Genomic DNA, 25,421 nt, shown 5'->3' on the forward strand with positions numbered 1-25,421 from the left:
TATGGCAAAGAAAATTCTTTATTTAAATTTATCAGCAGATGTCATTGGCTCTTCACTGTCTAGTCCATAATGTCTCCAGTGAGGTGAACATGTCATGCTTAGGGATGAGTCCATACCGGCAACCTGCAGCGGTCTCAGAAATGGACTCATGGACCCGATTTGTCCCAGATTAAAATCTCAGTAGAGTCCATCCAGGCCCTGGGTTCAGTCCTACATGAAGGCTGTTGGTGATGCTGTCACCAGGGTCATGTAGCATTGACCTCCATGATGTGGTCGTCAGTTGCTGGCAGCACCAGGACCTGGCGTGCGTGGCTGTGGTTGAACACCTGTCCGGGGCTGAAAGGCTCAAGACGCGGCATGGCCGCGCCTTTCTGCTGCTGGTCGCCGCTGCCCACAGAGTGGATGCTGCCCCGGCTGCGGATGCTCGCCGTGTCCCCTTGGTCGTCTAGCGTCTTGTCTAGCAGGGACAGGCTGTCGTTCTCCACGCAGCTGTCTGAAAGTGGCAAGGAGGAAATTACTGATAGTCCAGATGATGACAGAGAAAAGCATTTTCTACTGGAATGTTATTTATTGCTGAGACCTGGGAATGAACTGCAAACAGGTCAACAGATCAAACGGGCTGTGAAATACCAAAATCCATCAGGAGAAAAATATATTAAGACCTAAAGCCACCCAATATGGTTTCTGCTGTAGAGGTTTTGAAACTGGATTTGTTAAATTGCAATTGTCTCCTTTTCAGTGTTAGTGAAACCTCGTTCCCACCACAACCATTTTCTATATTTTAGTGTGACACTGTTCTTGTCATTCATGTTAAAATGATGGCATTAAGCTAATAACACTGGTGCGAGTGGTGACACATTTAACAGAGATCAAAGACATAAGCTTTAACAGTTTAATGTCTATAAGCTGCTGCAAACTGAACTTCCCCCAACATCAAAATAAACGTCCCAGCCTTTCAGTATGCCAGAAGACCCTCATTAACGGACTTCTGGTTTATATTTGAGGAAACACGCTGCGCTATGTGTGCTGAAACATTTTGTACATCTGACAGCCACATCTCCATCCCTTAGACGTCGACAAAGAAGTGTGGTTTGAGGTTCAGCAGGTCTTACCGGTGTCTGGCTGAATGGCCACTGCTGCGGTGTGAGGCAGGTACTTCAGCACTTTGATCTTGGGGAAGGGCAGGTGTCCGGCGAACAGAGGCATCACCTCGATCTGGACTCTGTGGGTGGCGCTCGCTGTCATTGGCATCACCACCATCCCTGAGCTCTTCCCACACACCGCCCAGTTACTGCTACTGTCAGCCACTGAGGACACACACGCAAACACATACGTTTGACTGAAACTGTAAAAATGACACATACATATACATGATTTTTTTCCCCATCAATTTATTACCTAAATTGAACAGTTCAATAAAGACTATTTGCTTTAAATTATATATTTTCCCTGGTTTTTACTGATGTATGGCAGTGCCGAGGTGTCTTTGGAGAACAGTTTTCAGCAGTGTTAATTTCGTTGACGAAATATTTTCGTCAACGACCCTTTTTTTCATGATGATAACGAGACGATAATTTAAAAAAAAACTACCTAAAAGGATAAAAACGATTACGAAATTAGTTGACACTTTCGTCAACGAATGAAAACAAGACGAAAATGCTTGGCGGGGACGACATCCAATCAGAACTGATTTAATTTTGTGGCAGGACGGGACAATTTAGGACAACATCCAATCAAACACACAGTTGCACAAATTTGCTCTAAACCCGGGAAGGACAAACTAGCCTGCGATTTGTCGATACTTCCGATAGAACTAAGTTATGTAAACGATGTCAGCAGGGAGAAAGAAGAGCCGATGTTTGGACACATTTGTCCTTTGATGTTGTGTCAAACAAAACGATGTGTAAACCGTGTGGGGCGACTGTCTCGGGTAAAAACGCACAAATCTTAAACGACACCTGCAAACCAGTCACCCAGATCTCCGTGCAAAGGTAAGCATTTTAATGTCATGCAGGGTAAAGTGTTTTTCACAGTTTAGCGTTGTGGATTAGCCTTTCCTAATCTTAGTCCTGAACACTTTCAGAGCGTGTCCTGCTATAAAACACTCATATTATCTCAGTAAGGTGGTGTTAATGATCAGGTGTGTGGGAAGCAGGTGAAACTCTAATGTTACTATTATTAATAATATTACATAACTTTGAATAAATGTTTAATTTTGTGTAAGTGTGTATAATGACTAATTCAAGGGAACTGAAGAAAAAGCATTTACATTTTACACCCTTTATATTTTAGTCGACTAAATCGACTGTAGATTTAGTCGACTATATTCTGACGATAATTTCGTCGACTAAAACTTGACTAAAACTAAAACTATTCAGATGACTAAAACTAAATCAACATTTGCTGTCAAAATGAACACTGGTTTCCAGTGGATACTGAACTGCAGTTTTGCTTGAGATGCCTGGCTCTCATATGCATGCACACGTGAAATTAATGACATTTTTCATCAATCCATCGACTAATTATTCCTCTCAATTAACTGATTGGTTAATTACAAACAACAAACAAACAAAAATGAGGGCTTTAAGAAAGAAAAAGCCTTTTTATTCATCCTTCTAGAAAAGCCAGCCGGTGACATACCTTCATACATGAGCTTGGTGGTTTTGGGGCCATCGGTGTCGGTCTTGCTCTCTTCTGCAATCTCTCCCTCTGCTGGTTCAGTCAGTCGTGTTATACACATCTCAAGTCCACAGAGGACACCAGAGCGACAGTACTGCTCACCGGCAGGAGGGGAGATTTCCGCTCTCACACTGTACAATGTCTGATGACATGAATTAGAGGTTATTGATGGGGAAGGGGGAGTCACTGATTATGGCAGAAATGATTACATAAAAACTAAACTGCATGTAAATGCCTACAATGAGCTATTCATTAAAAGTGGTCACTTACAATCACTTACAAACAGAATTGCCTGTTTCAAAAAGCTCTTGATATTTAAGGTGCTGACAGCACAATCATTGCTTCACTTGAGCATTTAGATAAAAAAGGACCTAAAAATGAGAGTTGAAGTGGACTTACAGTGACTCTCTCAAGCTGGAACTGGTAGTGGAAGGGTTTGTAGGCTGAAGTGTCTTGGCTGAGCGGACAAAAGTTGGCAGAGAAAACACACTGGAGACAGGAGGGCAGGTCATCCTTCCACCTCACCTCCCACAAGCAGAACACACTGTGCTTACAGCACAGAAGCTAAACACACAAAAACACACCAGACATCAATGCGAGTGCATGGATGATGTGTAAGATGCAATAGGACCACAGTGGTCATTCACACTGATGTCAAGAAATTTGAAAACACCCTTTGGGTGACACATGGGGCTCCACCCACACCGACACAAGGTTTTCAGACAAATTACCACCCGTATTCAAGAGCCAGAACAAAACGGGCTCAGCTCCTTCTAAAGGGAACGAAGCATAAGAATGATCTTCCCTCCAGTATTTATCGACACTAATTTGCACACAGATGGCTTAACATTTCCCTGTAATTAAGCAAAAATAAATTCTGAATATATATGAAATATTAAAATAATTTTTCTGCTCACCTGCTGTGTTTTAGTGTTGAGAGATTGTAGTTCCAGCGATGCGTGCTGCTTCTCTATCAGCTTTACTTCTGCCAGTGTAAAATTAACATCTGACACATTCTGCACACACACCTGGATGTACTTCCTGTGGGATCCAGGGTCACAGGTCAGACATGTATAAGTAGGTTTGGAAAGGTATGTGCTAAAGAATGCCATGTTAATAAGTTTAATTTTTTATTATGTAGATTCAACATGAATCTGACCCAATAATAAAAACTAATACAGAGAAAGAGACTTGCCTGTTACCAGCAGAAAGCAGTGAGTGTTTGGTCTTGAAAGGGATGTAGAAGGTAAGGGCCAGCAGCGTGGAGTAGATCGACCACGGACAGTCGATAGACATCTGTACACAGACAGCACAAAACAGCCATCTAACCCCAGTACAAGAAGCAAATATTTATCTGGGTGTGACTGAAAATTTCAAAACTGAAGCCAACTATCACATTCTTTACAATTTATGTCTGATCACTAGAAAGTGTACGATTTAATCCACTCATAATCCACACTGTCACAGCTGCACAATAAGGTATTACAAAATGCCTCCATCACTTATTTCTCCCCCACAAAAAGTGGCCTCTTGCGCCTCACCCTCTGGTCGATGGCGGTCATTGGTGTGTCGGGGTGACTGTAGCTGCGTGGTCGATGGCGGACCTCTCCGTTGGTCAGCCTCTCATTGGCGGGCCGGTCGGCCCCGGACGGGATGATGCACAAAACCTCCAGCTGGAACTCTAGAGTGTGGTAGGGAGGGGCCGGAGGAAGGCTGATGCTCGTCACCTTTTCAGATGACTGAATGGACAAAGTGCTTTCACCCACCAACTCTGAACACGAGAGGAGAAGAAAAAGTGAGGGATCACTGTACAGGTCCATAAAGTGCAGACTTTACTTAAGTTAAGCTATAAAATAACAGGTGAGATAATCTTAGAGGTTAGGCATGGAAAGAGGGGTCAAATGACCATCAAAAAAAAAAAACCTTAATCCTTTATCCACAGGTCATTAAGGTGCTAACAATAATTTCTTATATTCACATGTAGTTACTGACCAGAAGTAGGGCTACTGATTTGGGCGGTGCAGCTGGTGGAGGGCAGGATGGGCATGGTTTCTGTGTTGCTGAGCTGCAGGGCATCTCCTTTCTTCACAGTGTAATGACCCGTCAACAGAGTAAACTTCACCTTCTGAGGCAGACCAGCCAACAGTGGCTCTGAAGACACAAACAACTACAATGATGCACACATGCTGCACTCTTGCTTATGAGTAAATGACATATTTGTAATCTGATCAGATGAAACAAGATGGTAAAACTTAATGATTTAACACAAAAATCAGTATGATCCGTACTTTGTAAAAATCACAATTAACCAGCTTGTTATTTAACTTTTTAAACTACAAATGTGTTGAAAATAAAACAGTTCATGTTTTTATGTATTAATCAACACTTTACTCTCATATGCCCATAATTATATAAAATTACAGAATATAAGCTCACAAAACTGTAAAACTGTAAATGTAACTAGCACCAATACAACAACTTCAGATATTAAGTATCTGATTTTACCCAAATGAAAATATTCAGACCTGAGAGAGGCTCCACAGTGAGCTGGGGCTCCTGAGAATACACTTCATATTGGACCGATGGGTAGATATGAGGCAGGATGAACTGCACCTCACCGACTGTGGCACACAGCTGACGCAGTGTGTAAGTACCTGGTTGTCCACTCTACAAAACAAACCAAAGAAAATGAGTGACAGTGGGAAAATGAAATAAATCAAAGAGTAGAGGGGCATTTTATGGCACAGAGCAGTCAAAGCTGTTAGAGTGGGGGCATTACAATAATTTCATGTCACTTTTGTAATGTGGTGTCTTACTGGTGCAGTGAACGTGATGCTGTTGTTCCCAGGCTCTAATATTACATCCTGCACCTTCAGCATCTGTGCTCCTTCCTTAATGGCAACAGTAGGGGGGCTGATACAGTTAGGGGTGTCTGGGGGCGAGTTGCTGTCATGACGACGCATGAGCAAGTGAGTGTTTTTACATATCACTCCCGTGGAGTTGAGAGAATTGTCCGAAGGACTCCTGTCCTGAATCTCATCCAGCTCTAACGAAGGCCCAGTGACTGCGGAGGAGGGAGGACCCACTGATGAGTTACTCTGATTAAACACTACTGTCCCGGGGTGCGGTTGTTTCTGAGCTCCCTTAGGCCTCCCGTGAGTCCCTCCGTGATCGACGTCAAAGTGAATGCTGGCAACTAGTTGCTGTATGTGCACCGACACAGGCATCAAACACCGCAGAGTGAGCTCCACCTGCAGGACAGCTCCTGAGTGCACCGAGGCTGTAGCTGGATGGAACTGTAGCTGTGTGAGCTGCGCAAAAACACCCATGCTGAGGGTAACTTTGTGAGCTGGGAGCAAGGAGGAAAGGAGAGAGAGGAAAAAAAAAATAAAATTTAATCAAGAGCACATTTTTAGTAAATTATAAACACAAGATGGATTCCCTCACACGGTGCTTACAAATGGGGGCTAAACATAATCACTTACATTTGTCTCCAGACTTGCCGGGAAAGCTCAGAATTTCCTGACAAAAGTGTTTTCTCTCCTCTGTCGTCAGATTTACGTCACCAGCCAACAAAGCGCTGGTTTGTAAGTAGCTGTGGCAGGTTGTAAAGGAAACCAAGATGCTTCAGTTTACTGAACCACACCTTTTGAAGGCCAACACAACAACCATTACGTAACTTTCCAACACCAAACTGAGCCAGAGAAGTTTTTACATCATCAGTGGCCCAACCTACTCCAACCCCGACTGGTGCTGATACTAGACTGACTTACAGAAGTTTACATAATCCTTAACTATTGACTCCATATTACAAGAAATTAAATACATTTTTGTTAAATATTAACTTTCAACAGTCTCTGTATAAATTATGAAAGTAATCATGTTAATAAACGTGCTTCAGTCTGTGGAACAGAGCACAAGGGATGAGCCTAAATCTTATAAAAGACATTTACTCATGTTTTGTTTTTAAGTAAGAAAGAACGCATTTTCACATGTAAACTTGAATCTTGGCACTGCTGTGATGTTGAAATATTTGCCCATTAATAAGCCTCATGTCTTTGAAGGATACGCTTCAGTTTTGTCCAGCAGTTTCTGACACTCAGCAATCTGTCTCCTGGTGTGGGTCACAGGGAGGCTCCACCCCTCTGATACATATGACTTCAGAGCTTCCTGTAAGAAGGTTTCCGCCCGCTCGGGATCGCCCTTCCTCCTTTATAAAAAAAGAGATACAAAAATAACAAATCACATTGTTTTTCTTTACTACAGAAAGAATATTTGTGAAGAAATCCCATTTCATTGAGTTGCAATGAATACAAATCTCCTTTTTCCACACTGATAAAAGCATTATTTTGCACACTAATATATATGAAACTGAATGTGAAAACTGCCTCCTCACTTCCCGTTCATGACTGGTTGGTATGACATCAAAAATGAGCCAGTAGCAGATGGCCAGTCTATTTGCATCATAAATATTTGGTTTCTGAATGTGGTTACTCTAATAACTACCGCAATCTGCTGTATTTCTAAAAATAGCCAGTTTTAGGCTCACTTACTGTCAGGTTAGATCTCCTATAGTTGTGTTTAATATAATTAATTGCACTCAAAAAACAAATGCGGACAGGAGTTAAGTAAATGCATAAAGGTATTTCCATGTATTTCATCAAACTGCATTTATCTTCAGCACTGTGTGGGTATTTTATGTATTTATAGGCTCTAACGGGAAAACTGTTCTTTAGCTGAAGCCTAATCAACCAGAAAAACTCAAACAGACCTGCCTATACCCCAATTAAACCAACAGCTTCACTCTTCCTTACATGTAGAACTCAGCCAGGCTTTTTCCCACCAGTCTGGCAGACCGAAGCCGGCCGATGGCCCGGTACATTTCCATAGCAGCATGAGAGAGTTCCTGATGCAAGAAGGAGCCAACAAGGTGGTGGTAGAAGAAGAGAAAGAAGAGGAGAAAGATAATCAAATGAGCTGTTGCTGCTGAAGTTTTCAGGATATTACATCATGAAAAACTGATTAAAAAAAAAACTGGGACAAGAGTTGAAAGAATGTGTGTTAACTTCCCACTTTGTAAACCAATGAAATAAAATACCAAACTGTGGCAATGCGTGTGGCTTACAAGATAGTGCCTTTCAAAAGCTTCGACAGACGACAAAGCTTCTTTCAGCTTTTTGTAAGGGCTCTGCAAACTGTTGACTGTGGAGGAAGACAAAGGAGATTTTAAAAACACATGCCATTATTTATTCCCTTTCAAATGAGAGAATCAGTGAAGAGTAAAGCCTAACCCCAAGGGCACAGACACACCATGATGACTTAAGAGAACTACCATAGATCAAAAGAGACACTCTGCTTGTGCATGCTGCACTGCAGAGACTATGACCGACAGTATTTTCAGGACCCGCCTATCTCTGCAACCTAAGAGTCCTGCTGGCCTATAGAGCTCCGCCGTCAAGTGCTTTACTTGTACAATATGTGATATAATGGAATGGAAACTAATCTGACTGTAGCTCTACCATCACTGAGCTGATACTGGTACTTTACTCATACCTGGCCTAGGAATAAGGGAGGTATGGAAGCTCGTTTCCGCCACTAAAAAAAAAAAAATCACCATCCGTAACGCAAAATTTTGAGTTATTAACTCGAAATTTTGAGTTATTTTCTTGAAATTTTGAGTTATTTTCTTGAAATTTCGAGTTATTTTCTTGAAATTTCGAGTTATTAACTCAAAATTTTGAGTTAATAACTCAAAATTTTGAGTTAAGGATGGCGATTTTTTTTTTTTTAGTGGCGGAAACGAGCTTCCATATAGGGAGGAGTAGGGATTAAAGGTAAACATTTCTTGAAAATTTCAAAAAATCCTTTAAAAAACAAACAAATAAAAAAGTCAAACTACGTACCAGTCTCAGGCCGCTCGTCTCCCAGCCCAGCCAGCAGATCTACAGTCCTGTTCAGGTCCTCAGAAGTGGGTCCCTTTTGTGACACCAAGCCACAGAGTTCACCCAGAGACTTGAGCTACAGAAGGCGAAGAGAAAGCTCATTTGAAAACGGCCATTTTATGTTCTTAGTACCTCCTTCTTGCTGTTTAAAATGACTGAATAAGAATGAAGAATAAGCTAATTTATCAATTCTATAGAAAAATACTCCTGCAAAGCACCAGTAGAGATGTTTTTGATAATAAAATACAATTTTTTTTAGTGCTTTTGTATGAACAAAATAATCAAACAGGGAAAGACATGATTTTAGGTTAGAGCTGGACAGCAGAAAATTACATATCTGTGATACATTATTAATATTCCTTATAGGTTTGATGACAGGTGACGAACCTGTAAAAATCTGACACTGACATGAAAACACTACAATGTTTCAACTTAAGAGCCCCAGTGGGTGTTTTAAGTTATCAAAGCCGAAGCTAAAAAACAGTTTTTTTTCTGTTACCTTATCTGTAGCATAAGCCCAGAGACCGACAGTATGGGAGCAGTTTGCAGCTAACTGGGCTGGATCACAGCAGCCCTCGATCCGGTGCAGAACCTCCAAGCAGCTGAGAAACACCCAACAGTCCAAGGCCCCTTCAAGGACCTGCACCTGAGCAACATGAGAAAGTATTTTAGGATTGGTAATGATGTACACTTTGTATAAACAATGGATATGAATATTAGAAATGATACTATACGCGTTTATTTACCTCCAGCAGGCGGAGCTCCTGTACACAGTTGTGGAGCAGCTCTAGCGCTCTCTGTGTGACCTCCCAAGGTCTCTGGAGGAAGATTAGTAAAGTGCACTGGCGAGAGAAAAGGTAGCTTCTCAGATCTAACAGGCTGGCCTCTCCACGCTGGATCCCGTCCCTCTTCTCCATGTCTATGGGCCGCCGAAGCAACAAACCGCTCCAGTTACGCACTGGTGCGCAGAATGAGCCGAGCCAGTTAGCAGTATCTGTGGAAAGAAACGGACTAATCTGACCAAAAACAAAGCTAGAGTGCGCCTTTGATCATAGAACACAAAAATACAAACAGAAACATTTATTTTAATTGACAGACACACACAGAGGCGGTTACATACCTCCAGCTCCAAAGTTAAGGACATACTGGGTGAAAAGAGCATCCAGCTCATCATACTGGACCAAGGCATCCTCAAACTGCTGCAGCATCTCAAAAACAAAGGCCAACTCCTCCTGCACAATCACACACCCTCATATTTCACTTCTGTTGCATTCAATCAAATCACAAAAACACTGCCCACCTGCCGGTGCTTTTTCTATGTACCTGGACCATGAAGTATTCACAGAAGCTCCAGCCCGGCTGGGTGCGCTTCTCTCGTAGTGTGCGCATTTCATCTTCAAAGCGGCCCAGGTTTTTAGTGAAGGACATGAGGAGGAGAGTTCGTAGCTTTAGCAGCAAGGAATTCCAGGATTCCTGAGATCGAGAAGAGTCCTTCAGAGGATCTGACAGAACCACACATCTGGATAAAGGACAACAATGTTTACTTACAGAAGGAAGGCTGAATCCATAAGGTTTAGCAAGTACTGAGTAAAGAACCTGCTTTAAGAAGACGTGTAAAAGAAAGCAACTTTATAATTTTCACTTTCAATTTAATTTAAAAAAAAAAAAAAAGTTTTAAGTACCGTATTTTCCGGAGTATAAGTCGCACTTTTTTTCATAGTTTGGCTGGGGGTGCGACCTATACTCCGGAGCGACGTATATGTGACATTTATAACACATGAACCAAAATACTCCAGCCACTTGACATCTCCGTGAACTGCAGCTTTAAGGCAGTCTTGCGTAACCTGTGGGCGCAGTGGATGATGGATGGAGAGCACAGCTTAACGGCAACTGGGAGAATGCGCCACCCAACTTTCCTGGAAGTCATTGGATGGATCAAGAAAACATGGGCTTCAGTGACAAACCATCCTGTTGGGATTCAGAAAGGCTGGAATAATTGGAACTGCAGCTGACGACGAGTCTGACTAACGCGACACAGAAGAGGAAGCGCCGCTTCGTCTACGGAGTGTACGGAATTGTTTAGAAGTGACACCGAGGATGAAGAATTCAATGGATTGATGGTTTGGTTAACTTGTTAGTATGTTCTTTATGCTATGGTTATCTGAATAACTTAATGTTACGTTAACATACTGTAGCGATTCTCTTAGTTAGAGAGCGTGTTGATGTTGTGGGATTTCGGACTGTTCGGGAGGTTCGTGAAGGCCGCATGGAGAGAGAAAAAGACCGAGAGCTTGCCTGTGTGTGTGTTGCTGTTCCGCTGTTGTAGTTGTGGTTGGCGTGGCTGTGGCCTACAGCAGCCGTTTTTCTGTTAATAAAGACGACCTTTGTTGTGAATATCGCCGACTTTGGAAGTGTGTTTACAACGTTACAATACCGAACACGTGTTCGTTGTGCGTCATGTAGCTGAATGTGCTACGTTAGCATAACGTAGGCGTAACCGTGTTCGTCCTGTTCTTTAATCCATTATTATTTTAAATTGCCGTTCAAGATGGAATTTCTGCTCTGGGTCTCGGATTCTATCAACCCCCCCCCCCCCCCCAAAAAAGTGCGACTTATAGTCCAGTGCGACCTGTATATGTTTTTTTCTTCTTTATTATGCATTTTTTGGCTGGTGCGACCTATACTCCGGAGCGACGTATAGTCCGAAAAATACGGTAAATAAAAATCAGTAGCTTCAAAAAATAACCTATGTTACACTTTCTCTCACCAGACCGCATCACTCTCTGCAGTCATAGCCAAACACCACGAGAGATTAATCCACAAACTGTGAAAAAATTAAAGGAAAGGCTCTTCTGACAGTTTACAAACATATCAAACAATTACAAAAAATAAAATCATTTCACAACAATACATCGCTTTTCAAATCCCTCTGTATAACAATTACCTTTGATAGTTACTGCAGAAAAAGAAGAAACTAGGGATTAACAATGAACTGTAAAGGAACTCAGTCTGTTGCACAGTCTCATCTTTGACTGCTAACGTCATCTATATGAGCTTGTTTAAAGGTGAGAAGCCTGCTAACCTGTCACTCTGCTTGTTGCAGAAGTCACTGCGGATCTTGTCCACAATTGACGAGCGAGGCAGGATGTTCGTCTTGTTCTTCTTTTTAGTATCATTGGTCTCCACGACAATGATGACCCAGTCCGTCGAGCCGTGGGTCCTCAAACTGTTCTGCCAGCGGATCATGTCCTCCTTCACAGAGCTCTTATACATCTCTGTATCCTATAATTAAAGCACATCGTTATTAGTCGGGCAGTTTATGATGACAAAAAATTTAGATGCTTGTGTGTACACCACAGCAACCTTTTGGAACATCAAGCCTAGGGCTGCAACGATTCATCGATTAACTCGATTAAATCGATTCTAAAAAATTATCGACACAAATTTACTGTGTCGATGCTTCGTTTAAACTCTGCAGCGCTCAGCTGTCTCGGTGTAAGCGGCGCTCCTCACTAGCATTAGTGCTCCGTCGTCTTTTTGTGGGTTTATTGGTGGCTGACAAACCAACATAGAACTGCATTACCGCCACCTACTGGACTGGAGTGTGAATGACGCGCACACGCACAGATTCTAAAAAGCTCTCCGTCGCTGCGATGGATTTCATTTAACACAGAGTGGATCATCACTAGAGTTGCCACCTGTCTCGTAAAATACAGAACCCCGTATGTTACGGGACTCCGCGGAATACGGCTCCGTAACATGCGGGGTTCCGTACTTTACCGGACGGGTGGCAACTATCGCTGACATGCATTTCCACGCCTCCACTGCTCTCTGTGTGTCTGTGTGTGTTGTGCTCGCTGACAATTTCAGCTGTTATTTTTGTCTTTACTTCAGCTGTAGCTAGCACAACTGGTTTGCTAGAGCGCGGGCCATTAGCACTAGCGATGGTTCGGTACCGGAAGGCCCGCCCCCCAGGACCGGGAGGCTCCATCAAAATTTTTTTTTTAAATCCCTTATTAGTGACTAAATATAGACCTGCAGTAGAAACGTATTTTTGAGAATGCTTGTGAATACAAAGCATTACAACATTACTCACACATGCACCATGGCTCCGGCAGCCACTAGTTTTTCAAAACACTCATAGCAGGCAGCGGTTTTAACTGCGCAAGCGCAAAGAGACGGTGAGCTCAAGTAGTGCAAAAGGAAACGTTTTTCCAGCGTCCAAAACAGCAGCTTTTTCTTTTAGTAACCACCATTAAAATCTTTACTGGAAAACAGCTGGAGGTCCTTCATCAAGCACCTGATCAGCAAGTGTTAAGGTGAAGAAAAGAGAACTTTGTAGCTGCTCCATTCACCGCTGTTTGTTCACACGGCGAAAAACTGCAGTACGGAAGTTAATAAAAAAAGTATTTCTTATCAGATTACTCGATTAATCGATGGAATAATCGATAGAATACTCGATTACTAAAATAATCGTTTTATGCAGCCCTAATCAAGCCTGCCAAAATATCAAGAAGAACTGGTGGTGGTTAAAAGGCATAAAAATAATATGCCATAAATAATTCTATTTATGACTCCTTTTTTTTTTAAACATGCAATTAATTACCTTTTAGTCTAACAATTCTGCACAGCAGCCTATATACTCAATGCATTTAGGCATGCAGACATGGTCAAGATGACCTGCTCAAGTTCAAACTGAGCATCAGAACAGGCAAGAAAGGTGACTTGAGAGACTTTAAATGAGGCATGATAGCATTTCAGAAACTGCTGATCTTCTGGGATTTTTTTTCTGCAAAACCATCTTTGTGGTTTACAGAGAATAGTCCGAAAAAGAGGAAACATCCAGTGAACCTGGGCTCTCTGGGTGAAAATGCCTTGTTGATGCCAGAGACCAAAGGGAAACGGCCAGACTGTTTCAGTAAGGCAACAGCAACTCAAATAACCACTCGTTACAACAAGGCATGCAGAAAAGCGTCTCTGAATGCACAACATGTCAGACCCTGAAGCAGATAGGACAGTACAAGATTAGAACACTGTTGTCTAGTCTGATGGTAGGGTCAGAGTTTGTTGGCAACACAAAAGCATGGATCCATCCTGCCTTGTATCAATGGTTTAGGCTGGTGATGGTGTAATGTGTGGTTCCTTGGTACATTTTGGGCTCCTTAGCATTGTTTAAACACCACCGTTTACCTGAGTATTGTTGCTGACCATGCCCATCCCTTTATGGCCACAGTGTACCCAATGTCTGCTTCCAGCAGGATAACACCATGTCACAAAGCTCAAACTGGTTTCTTGAACATGACAATTTCACTGCACTCAAATGGCCTCCAGATTCACCCGAATCCAATAGAGCACCTTTGGGATGTGGTGGAACGGCAGATTCACATCAGGAATGTGCAGCTGACAAATCTGCAGCAATTGTGTGATCCTGTCATGTCAATATGCAATGAAGAATTAGGGCAGTTTTGGGGGCAAAACAAGGTGCAACAGTATTAGCAAGATGTACCTAATAAAATATCCGGTGAGTATGTATACAGCATGTAGACAGTAGCAAAGAGATCATTTCTTGGCAAAGGTTTTAGAAGTGAATATCATCATTACCCAAAGCAGATCGCAGTGCTCTGTATAATTGTGTTTTTTAATTACAATAATTAATTATTTCATTAATTACTTCAATTGATTACGTCACAATTAAATGTTTCACAATGTTTGCCAATTTTTTGCAATTTTTTTTTTTTTTTACATAATTTGTTGGCAATCATGTGATTGCCAACAAATTATGTAAAACCCTTATGTAAAACTAATTTTTTATTCATTTTTTAGTATGTTTAAAACTTTTCATGACGCTGCCAACACATTATCATCACAGTGATAAAACCATTAACTTTATCACAGCTGCATTTTATATAATCAGGGTCTTATAAATTCAATCAACTGATTGTAACCAAATAAAGAAAAATAGGCTTCCCCTTTAACAGCATGTGTATCCAGTGAGAATACTTCCAAGATCAAAGCACATCAGGAGACTGAAACTACAAAAAGAATGTTGGCCAACAAGTTTATATTGACAATAACTAAGCCTCCCCATCTGTAGGGCACTGATGTGGATGATGTGGCTGGGATTTTCTGAGTGGATTGCTCTAAATGAATCCCGCTCGAGGGCGGTGTTTGTTTTAAATTGGCTGGAAATGAGAAGAGGTGGGCTATAATGTGATTAGTCAGTTATTATATAACAGTCCACAGGCAGATAGAAACGCTGAAGCCCTGGTGTTACACAATATTGTGGAAGTTAACTTTTAGTCCGTCAGGATGTATTTTTGTCCTTAGGTGGCACTGTAATGCAATCACAGGCTGGCAGATCTTCATCTAGTCTGTATGATGTTCTATACTTTCATAAATAAAATCCATTTTTCTTTTAAAGTGAACCTAGAAAAATCCTACAAATGTGTTTTTCCAATTATAGTGGCTGATTAGTTCTGCCTGACTGTCCTGTGACTGAAGAGCCTGACCTCACTTGACAAGCGTGGCACCGCTTGGTTGGCACTTCTGTCAGCGTTAGAAGCTGAGTGTGAAACAGGTTTTTTTTTTAGCCGTAAAGTAAAACCTGTCTTTTACATTATTCACTTACAAAATGCAGGTGTCAAAGAGGACAAGACTGAACGTCCTCTAACTGCATTTGCAGCTTTGTTTCACTTGTTAGAGTGAAGAAGAAGAAGAAGAAGAAAAAAAAAAAAAAAAGCTTCTGAAAGTGCGCTGCTCTTGCGTTCGGTTTCTGTACTGAAGTGCTAGTGAGAAAGGACCGGTCAAGGAAAGCTGCAAAAGAAGTGGCTTGGGGTTTAAAACATATGCTCCTGATTGCCTCTGCTTCCTTGTTTTGTTTTTTTTTTCTCCTTTCATTAAAACAAATTAAGCAACTCAATCTGTACCATTCAGCATTTCAGTTTTATCTCTTCTTTTATTGGTTTGTTATATATTTTGAGCAGTAAATTTGTCTCTAAGCATGAGGGCCAGGTTTTAAGCAAAAGCGCTGCAATACTGGAACATGAAAAAAAGAAATGCTCTCAAACTGAAAGTTCTTAAATAAAATTAAATTAAATTAAAAAATTCGGACCAAACCCAAATACACTTTGTTAAAGCAAAGCTGTCAGGGAGGAATTGGTTCCTTTCTCCTCAAAAATATTACCATTTTAAGGACGTTTTCAAGCATAACCTGTTTGATTTGGATAAAAACAACATGCCCAATTAATCCTCTTTACTTGTGCTGGTGAAAAAGCTGAACCCAGGTGCTATTAACTCCATTAAAAACTATTATGTACAAGATGCCTCATTGCCATCCTGTCTCTACTTGTTTGTCATTACTCATAATGTGCAATCATTTAGCAGTCCACATTAACAACCTACTCAGTTAATTTTTCATGAGCTCTGTAGCCCACTAGATTACAGTCTGACCTGCTGCCACACTAATTCAATTTTCACCACATATCTACCAACACAAAATTGAACATTTGTGTGAACATGAACTGGACTGACATCTCTTTTTTTTTTTTTTTTTTTGTTCTTGATCACATGAAACAAACTACAGAGAGGAAAGCATTAAAGTGTCACAAAAGGTACTTTTTAAATACAGGAGTACTGTACTAAAGCGTTCATACTCCCATACCACAGGCACAGTCCTTAGGAAATGTCATGAGTCATGAGCTGATGACTGCACTTCCTTAAACTAACCAGCTGCTCAATCAGCACTGGCAGCAGGTTCCTGCTTCTCTTGTTTTTCTCTCATCTGCTTTCACTATACTGTTCATGTCGAGTTCAGTTTAGGCTGTTCTGCAAATCAGTTAAAGCCATTCGTGCAGTAATGAATAACACAACAACAAATATGAACTTCCTACTCCATAAACTGAGTGCTGAGAAATGCTCTACACATGAGAGGCATTTGATGATGGGATTTCCAAAGCTTTGTGTTTGCAGGGAAAACATATACATGTATGTGCCTGTCAGCTTTGACAGACAGCAAATCTTGCCCACAGCCATCTTTGACCTCTTTTTACCCAAGGGGATAAACACACACACTCATCTATTCAAACAGTCACGCTCATCTTTAAACACACACACGGATTAAACAAATTGGAGTATCAAGACTCTACTTTTCTGAATTCCTGGACAAAATGTGCTCACAACTTTCCAAATTTTGCTTGGATGGCAGCAACACTGAGAACCGGGCTGCAAACTGTTATTACCACTCTGACAATGCACTTATATAAACACAACTAAACCCACAATCTAAGTCCTTACACTGTACGTCTGGTGTCAGACAACTTCTGAGAATAGTCACAAAAGATAGGCTAGAGAACAAACACTGAACCTGATCTGACAAGCAGCACGTAACAACATTGGGTATCTGTGTGTGTTTTGTACTCACACAGCAGTCAGTCCAGTAGATGTGGAGGAAGGGGAAGGTGAGAAGAGCCTTGTTGCCCTCCTTTGGGAGCAACTCCTCTTTAAACTGGACAAAATTAGCTTCAAGGTGGATCATTTTTGGTGCACGGCCATAAGTCCTGCACAAAAAGGAAAGCAGAGTTTCAGAGCATCAGTATACTAATACAAGCTTGCAATGCATACAGTTTGTATGGTCCCATACACTCAACCTAATAAACTCTAAAATATCCATGAAGACCGAGCATCAGATTTTTAACTGCATCACTTGCAGAATCTGTCTTATTGTTGTTGTGTGTGCCTGATACTTTCCTTCCAAATACATCAGGAGGAAACAGAAGCTTTATCTGACAACGGGGAATTACCACAGACAGGCTTTCATTTTATACTGCATGTATTTGTAAGTATGTTTCCTATTGTGTGATGATAAGTGCTGGTTTGTAAACTTCATGTTTCTGCAAAATGGGAAAATTAGATCGAGGATGCAAAATGTCCCTGCTGTTACTGTCACCACAAACAGATGGATAAACTGATTCTGACCATAGTCATAACAATAATAAAAACCTGAAGCATTATATCCACACAGCATAGACCACATAGACACAGAAAAGCCCACCAGAAACTCTGCTTGCTATGCCAGCTCATATTTTGTGACACATAATATTCACACTTTCCTATCAAATGAAACATCCACGCCTCATCCAGAGACTTATGTCATCACAGTTTGGATTGACAGCCCTTAATGCAACCCTCTACAATTAATAATTAACCATCCAATATTAACAAATATACCTCTGAGATCAGATTAACAGTCTCTGACCTGACTCGTGTACATCATGTTTTTTCCTGTTGCTACACTTCAGGCTCAGCCAAATCAACCAGTTTCTTCCCTGCTGCTATTTAACTGCACCTGCAAATGTCAACATGCATAATGGATGGACCTCATGCCTCCTTTTGTAATTCTTTACCGAGTACGCCACAGTCTTTCCTGTTCCTGAGATGCTTTGGTGTGACGATTAAATGTAATAAAAAACAAAGCATTATGTTGACTGTAATGTGCTGCTAGTGAAACACTGAACTGTGAAAACTGAAAGGAAAGGAAAAGAAAAAAAAAACTCACCTCCTCCACTCCATTGGCTCTCTGGGAAGCTGTTGAGCCAATGAGGTATAAAGAGATGTAAACAAGCCCTGATCTCCAGCACCTGGAATAATAAAGGGGAGGACAGAGCAGGTTAAAAAATTAGGTCAGTTTAAAAATTAAAAAAAAAACCACACATAGCTCAAGGGGCAAAATGGAATCTTGTTTTTAAAAAATTCCCATGTCTTCATAACGAGTTTTTCCTTATCACCGTAAAGGCAGCTGGAGAATATTGTGGACCACGTAAGTTAAGAGCCAATCACATGAATGCAGCCTGGAAACCGACAAAGAGCAGGAGTAACACCAATAATGAAAACACAGGCTGAAAAAAAAAAAAAAATAACTGATAACAAAATGCAAAAGTGATTTTTAATGAAAACCTCAGAACTGACGTGAACAAACACCCCACGACGTGACATTAATGGTTTTTAAATCCCAAGAACACCTTTAGACTGGCCGATAAAACCTCTGGCACCGTCACAGACGCAAACAAGGTGATGCTGTGATGAGATTTTAAATTTAGGAGAACGCAGTGGAGGACGCTGAGGTTTTGTCTGGCAGCATCAACCTCCTGCAATGCTTCTATATCTGCTCCCTCCTGTTTAACAGCACTGTGGATCTAAATGATCTCAAGGTTTCCAGAATGAAGCCTCCTCTGCTTCCAAAATACCAAGCTCTTTTCTCTTCAGCCTTTCCTGGGATTTCGTCTTCTCTTCTGTGCTTGAAGCTCTCTTGAAGGCAATGAACTGGAGCAAAAAACTACATAACACTCACAGAAATTTATTTAGTTTTAAATCCATATTTCTCCCTTTTCTGCTCAATAACTGGTAAACACCTGGTTCTGAAAATACTCTTTTATTGCAATTGATTACCATCTACCAATACAAATGCTACTGTTTATATGTATTAGGGAGCTTCAAGCTAAAAACAAGTGGCTGAACTGACAAAAGCACTTGTCTGCACAGACGTCTGGCTACATCTTGATATTTGTCTCACAGCCACCTTTTAAAAAAAAAAAGAAGCCTGAATTAGTGACAAAGAGCATTCACTCTCACCAAGTGTTCTGACGACAGATGTACACAAGCCAAGATATTTATACATGCCAAGTTTAACACTCTCGATCCTTCCTTTCATCGCGGTGTCATCTGTACATACGATGTGTGTGCAAATCTGCACAGACGCAGCCATTTTAACCCACACACAGCTCAATGGCTGTAAAAGACTCGACTGATAAAAAGCAGAAAAGATTACAGTTCGAATGTTGACAGTAAATAATAAAGCACATTATTAACATAAATATATAAGTGCAAAAAAAAAATGCATCTATCAGCAACTGTTATCATAATGGATGGCCCTACAAAGCCAGAATCGGCCATTCCTACTGGGATAAACAAACATTTGATCGTTTTGGCCACATGACTATTCCCACCCAATCAGTGATTTACCAAAAAAAAAAAAAGATAAATGAATTAAAATAAAAATCCCCTCTCAATACTGCTTTGATATGGAGCATAGTATAAAAATACTTAAAACTGTTTTGGAAGGGTAATGTGACTATGAAATAATGGCTCAGGCATGCAGCTTTTAATTTGAGGCTCCTCTTTTTAGTCTTCTCTTCTGCATGCCTCCTACACTGTGAATCCACTTTAACCAGAGCTGACTGGTAAAATCACCACTCCAGCTGAACAATAAAATGCCCAATTTTAGAAATGATCAAGCTGTCATTCGTAGTAGATGTGTGGGTTTTGATGAACAGCGACTGAAGAAATTGTTTAAAGCTAAACTCAAAATAGGCCACACAGCCACTGAACCAGTGTGAAGACCCCTTCAAGGGTAAAAAGAAACTACAGTTTCCCCATTATGAATGAAAATATCCTCAAAAATAAAATGCAAAGTCAGCACCTAAACCTCAAGTGAGTTCTATTTTGATCTTTTGGGGCAGTCCTCGATGTCGTTCAGCTGCCTGTCGAGAGTTTCGTCCAGCAGACTGCAGCTGGTGACGATTGTCACTGTTCTTCTCTGCAGGCTGTGAGCAGTTCTGAGCACACCAGCACATACACATGCACGTGGCTCCCACTGCTGCCACAAATATAATCTAATTCTGCAGTTTCCTTTGCATCAGTGCCTTATGCACTTGGTCTGGGAAATACTGAGAACGGTATGTCACTCCCAAAAGAGGCAGGCATTACAAAAGGACTTTGCGAATCACACTTAAACACACTGTTTAAGCTTCACTTTTACATTCAGGTTTAATGCCGTGAAGAGGGTTTCTTTTTTTTTTTTTTTTAAAGCCCAAACCTAGGTCCTTTCCTAAACCTTAATCAAATAGTTTCAGTACTTAAAACTAATCAAGATGGTTTTGTTGCCAACTCCTAACCAAAACAAAATAAACTACCAAGTGAAAACCAGGTGAGACAAAATTCAGAAAACAAAGCTGCCCAAAAAGATAAAAACCATGGCCTTTAGGCTGACAACTTACAACTGACCTACAGAATTACTGGAAGGCCAGGACTAAGAGCGTAGGTTACTTTTCTGGATACGGAGTTTACTGTGCGGCACACAGGTTAACCTAACTACTGCATCAAATGCTAAAAGTTGCATGACTTAAATTATGTGCCTGCACCATGATTACAGTGAAAAAATATGAACTGGTCATTCTAACAGCTCGTGTCTTCCTAAATACACTGTAATCCGATGGTGAGGGTCAATCTAGCATGAACCTGGAAGATTTACCGTTCTGATCTGAAACTGCGTGCCATATTTAACTGTTTAGCACTTTATCGCACACATTGGCATACTGCAGCTGTTTGTGTTAGCTGAACAGGCCTTGATCTTCCCAGGGCCTTAATGCTCCAGTACAATACAAACAATGATGAACTTTGGATGTTCACAAAAGCTGCTGTTGAAGCTGCAAAGCAAATATCAGTCTGATCCCTGCAGTGCGAGTGTCGTCCTTACACACTGTGTACAACAATGCTCATCTTTCAAGACATCTGTGGAAGCTGAAGGGGCAGACTATTCTTCACACATACTCTGATGCATCCCTCTTCATCTACAAGAACACAACCACACACTGAGTGACATGTGCTCTGTGTAAATCAATGAACATAAAGTAAACCAGAGTGTAGCATGAGGTCTCCACTTATACACAGTTACAATCACACACACTTAGAACCGTTTTCAGCATTCAACTTAACACAGTAAATAATTTAAAGAGAAAACCTACCAATAAATCCCGCAACACTATTAATTTCATTCTATATTGGCACTATTACAATTAAGAACGTAATATAAGAACTTCATTTTTTACAACTGGAAAAAAAAATCATTAATATAAAGTGAAACCATCTAGTGCAGGATACGATAATCCCTAAGGAACGACAGGTGAGACCTATACTCCACTTTGGGATCTCCCTGTGATTTCATTTTTGAATCCCAATGTCTAAATGTGTAACTGTGACGCCACTGATCTTCATTTATATTCCCATTTCTTAGTGCATGTGTCTCCTCTTGTACCGGGCCACGGCACTAAAAATGGAGCAGCCTGCGGAACCAGATGAAGCTGGCACCCACCACAATCGTCGCTGCCTAAAATAGCCCCTCTAGAAGACGCTTCCATCAGGCTCCAAGGGATTTATGAATGGCAAACTGACCCCAGCTATCAAACATCGTTGCGGCAACTACTTTACGAGCTTTTACCAGGGAAAACTGTGTCTATACAGCAAGAAACAACATGATACCATACCAGAACTGCAGCCCCTGTCCGTGACGCTCTATCGTTAGCTGGGCCTGATAATCAGGGCAGCTAGCTGACAGACACCCCGTCCTCCATGAGAACATTTAGCACAGACACGGCGCAGAATGCATGTCTAAAAATATTACAGCCTAACAGGTAGGAACTAAGCCGCCTCCAATTGCTATACACACAAGCAGCGTATACAAAATGGTTACTGTAACAGTGACAGCTAGCTTAGCTAAAATGAGCTAATGAATGCAGCTAGCAGGCTAGCTGTCAAGACCATAAAAATACAGAGTGAACGTCTCCGTTTAACAAACACTCACATGTTACAATCGGCTTGTTTTCCATGGTATAGATGATTGGCTTTTCCTCTTGACACGCCATATGTATTAGCGATAGCACTCCATGAAAATGACATACAAACAGTGCTTTATTATTAGTAAGTGCTTATATATGCAGTTGTGTTGAATCGATGGGGCCTATGTCCCCACTGCGCTTCCGGGAAGTACGTAAACCGTGCGTCATTAAAGGGCCAGCAGGGGCTTTTCCTGTGGGAGTGTAAATGACAGTTTGCCAGAAACCACACTTTCTGGAGTCGAAAGCAATGATTTTATATTGTTTGCCTTACAAAAATGCCCTTGTTTTATGTGGAAAAAATTGGTCTTGTCAAAAAATTTGCCTGATAGGTCCGTCATCACACCATGATTGCTGGTTGTTTACGATCACGATGGGAGTGAAAATCTCCGGGCAGCCCCTGCAGCCTCTTACCTTCTTTGTTTTCCGTGCCTTACGGCAAGGATCTCACCTGCACTTGCAAATGTATCACTCTCAGAGGGCAGCTACACTTTCACATGTGATGTTAATGTACCCAATGTTATCATATGGACAGTACATTATAAAGATACAGGAAAGCGTCAGTAATTGCTAGTTAAATGTTTAATTCAGAAATATGCTGTCAATAACCTGTACACATTAAAAGGACCCAAATGGACAAACCTTTGACTAAATCCCAAGTGTGCTGTAAATAAATGAGTTTCAAAGGCGTCAGGATTCAATGTAATGTAGAAGTAATCAACATCGTCATCTGTTTGATGATTTACAATGGGGGAATACAATGCTGCCATCTAGGGGAGCACATCTGCATTGCAGAGAGTTTGCTTACACGTTATAGATTAGAAGTAAGGTTTTTAAGATTTTATTGTTATAAAAAAGGAAAAACATGTATGGGGAAAATATAGGTCGCTCTTCTTTTCATTTTCTTTAGGTTTTCATTCATTTTTTCTACCTTTCAGCTTTCTCCCCTTTATCTTTTTATCTGAGTCTTCTTCACTCTTTTCTTTCCCTTCCTCAGATTCTTTCTTCTCACTTTTCTCTTCTTTCCCTCAGGTTCAATCTCAGCTCCATCTCCTTTCTCAGGTCTGTCATCTCCTTGGTTCTTCTCTTCGTCATCTTCTCTTTTATCTCCTTGATTATCTGGGTTTTTTGGCCCACATTTATCTCCCTCTGCCACCCTTTCAGCATCTTCCTTTGTACTTCTAGTGCTCTCACCGTCTCCCTCTTTGCTCACATCATTACTATCATCTCCATGCCCCTGTTTTCCCCCCTTTATATATGAACCTTCCTCTTCTTCCTCTTCCTCTCCCTCTGCCTCTTCTCGCTCCCATTCAGCCTCCCCTCCTACACCTTGCCCTCTTCCCAGTTCCCTCTCTCTTTCTCCATCATCTTCTGGCAGCTGAGTCTCCAATTCTGAAACTTCCAGCTCCAGCTGCGCCACCCTGGCCTGTATTTTGTGATTGCTTGATTCTAATTCCACCATGAGCCGAGCTAATTTAGTTTGCAGCCCCTCTAAGTTGCTCTCCAGCCTTTTTATCTTGGTTTCCAATTTCTCTGTCTCCCCGTCCTCTGTCTCCCCAGTCTCCTCCAACATGCCCATCTTGGTGAGGATCTGCCTGCCTTTCTCCTCCAGGTGACGTTTGGCCACAGGGAACTCAGATAATACATCTGTCAGGTCTTCTTTGGACAAGCTGAAGAGATCAGAGAACCCAATGCTTCGGATGTTGGCAGTCCTACGGTTGCCTGACTTGTTACCTATAAGAAAACAATGTGATTCCTTGAAAAACATGACACACACAAAAATGTCAAGAATGTTACTCATGCATGTTGGTTTATTCAAGGCTTTCAAAACCAGCCAGTAATTCTTGTTTTGGTCTTAGGAAATAAAGTTGATACACCACAGGGCTCAATCTTTTAATCAGTTATGTTCTGCATGGTTTATACATTTAGACTTTCATATTGACATTGTACAGCCCTTTAATTTGTATTATTTTATTATGATTAATATTGTGGATGTTAATATTGTTCCTTATTTACTCAAGAAGAATAAAAATAAATCCTTTTATAAATCCTTATTTTCCCAGGTTTGTATTCAGAAACACTTTTTTAAAAATAATTTTTGAGAATTTAGCCATCTGATATACAGTTGTGTTGGTGAGTGTGTTGTAGTAGACTAAGTACATCTATAAAAAATTAAAAGGACGTACTGAAAATCATCCTGCACCAAAAGAAGTCTAGACTGTGTTTAGCTCAAATCTACAGAAAGACTAAAAAAAAAAAAAACTGCAACTCCAAAACTGATGAAGGTTTTAGGGGAGTTTGAATTATAGAGGCTTGTAAATGATAAATTGTGGGACTCCTTTTTGCAACCTCAATTCCAAAAAAGTTGGGATGCTGTGTAAAATCTTAATATAAACAGAGTTAAATGATTTGTAAATCTCATAAACTCCTAATAGAACATAAAAACATATTAAATGTTTAAATTGAGACATCTTACTATTTCATGAAAAGTATTGGCTCATTTTGAATTTGATGGCAACAACATGTCTCAAAAAAGTTGGGACGGGAGCAACAAAAGGCTGGAAAATTAAGTGGTACTATAAAGAAACAGCTGGAGGAACATTTTGTTTCTCATTCACGTGTTCTCATTCTCATTAGTTTAACTGGCAACAGGTCAGTAACATGACTGAGTATAAAAAGAGCATCTTACTGAGGCAGAGTTTAAGTAAAGTTGGGTAGAGGTTCACCAATCTGCAAAAAACTGCATGTGCAAATTGTGGAACAATTTTCAGGATAATGTTCCTTGATGTAAATTGTGAAAACTTTGAATAGCTCATCATCTACAGTAGATAATATCATCAAAAGATTCAGAGAATCTGGAGAAACGTGTGCAAGGGACAAAGCTGAAAATCAATATTAGATGCCCATGCCCTTCGTTCAGCACTGCATTAAAAACAGGAATGAAATCCCTGCTTGGGCTCAGGAGCACTTCCAGAGATCACTGCCATTAAAATGGACTGAGGCAAAGTGGAAAATGGTACTTTTTCTGAATTTAAACATACAGTGTGATATGTTTTCTATGTTCTATTGGGAATCAAGTATGGGTTTATCAGATTTGCAATTAATTACATTCTGTTTTTTTATTTACATTTTGCAC

The 25,421-nt window shown here is 40.8% G+C and overlaps 2 protein-coding genes and 1 long non-coding RNA gene across 3 annotated transcripts in view; 1 reads left to right on the forward strand and 2 right to left on the reverse strand.

Moving 5' to 3' along the window:
- On the reverse strand, nucleotides 1-22,415 carry trappc10 (trafficking protein particle complex subunit 10). Its single transcript, XM_030759020.1, has 23 exons — nucleotides 22,255-22,415; nucleotides 18,175-18,256; nucleotides 17,041-17,176; nucleotides 11,704-11,903; nucleotides 9,945-10,140; nucleotides 9,742-9,853; nucleotides 9,368-9,615; nucleotides 9,121-9,267; nucleotides 8,583-8,697; nucleotides 7,805-7,881; nucleotides 7,494-7,585; nucleotides 6,749-6,889; nucleotides 6,165-6,274; nucleotides 5,496-6,028; nucleotides 5,205-5,346; nucleotides 4,672-4,830; nucleotides 4,221-4,450; nucleotides 3,875-3,975; nucleotides 3,597-3,720; nucleotides 3,079-3,243; nucleotides 2,641-2,821; nucleotides 1,113-1,307; nucleotides 1-493 (listed from the first exon to the last, which is right to left on the reverse strand). Exons 1-23 carry the CDS (start codon nucleotides 22,313-22,315, stop codon nucleotides 246-248), a joined length of 3,795 nt encoding a protein of 1,264 aa, XP_030614880.1. The 5' UTR covers nucleotides 22,316-22,415; the 3' UTR covers nucleotides 1-245.
- On the forward strand, nucleotides 21,767-24,131 carry LOC115801261 (uncharacterized). Its single transcript, XR_004021730.1, has 3 exons — nucleotides 21,767-22,084; nucleotides 23,318-23,347; nucleotides 23,846-24,131. It is a non-coding gene; the product is annotated as an uncharacterized LOC115801261 (long non-coding RNA).
- The window catches only part of cnga4 (cyclic nucleotide gated channel subunit alpha 4), a 5,231-nt gene continuing 3,044 nt past the window's right edge, over nucleotides 23,235-25,421 (reverse strand). Inside the window, exon 7 of the mRNA XM_030759024.1 lies at nucleotides 23,235-24,019. Coding sequence (XP_030614884.1) covers nucleotides 23,235-24,019 — 785 coding nt within the window. The remainder of the gene's footprint in view (nucleotides 24,020-25,421) is intronic.

This window comes from Archocentrus centrarchus, chromosome 21, assembly GCF_007364275.1.
Source record: "Archocentrus centrarchus isolate MPI-CPG fArcCen1 chromosome 21, fArcCen1, whole genome shotgun sequence".
In the NCBI taxonomy this organism is placed as follows: Eukaryota; Metazoa; Chordata; class Actinopteri; order Cichliformes; family Cichlidae; genus Archocentrus; species Archocentrus centrarchus.

Bases quoted from the DNA above. Each gene is read 5' to 3' on its own strand.
- trappc10 (XM_030759020.1), bottom strand. From the start codon at position 22,315: ATGGCGTGTCAAGAGGAAAAGCCAATCATCTATACCATGGAAAACAAG. The intron at 8,698-9,120 runs GTAACAGAAAAA...CGCCTTCTGTAG, and splicing joins GGGCTTATGCTACAGATAAG to CTCAAGTCTCTGGGTGAACT. The intron at 4,451-4,671 runs GTCAGTAACTAC...TCTCGTGTTCAG, and splicing joins AATCAGTAGCCCTACTTCTG to AGTTGGTGGGTGAAAGCACT.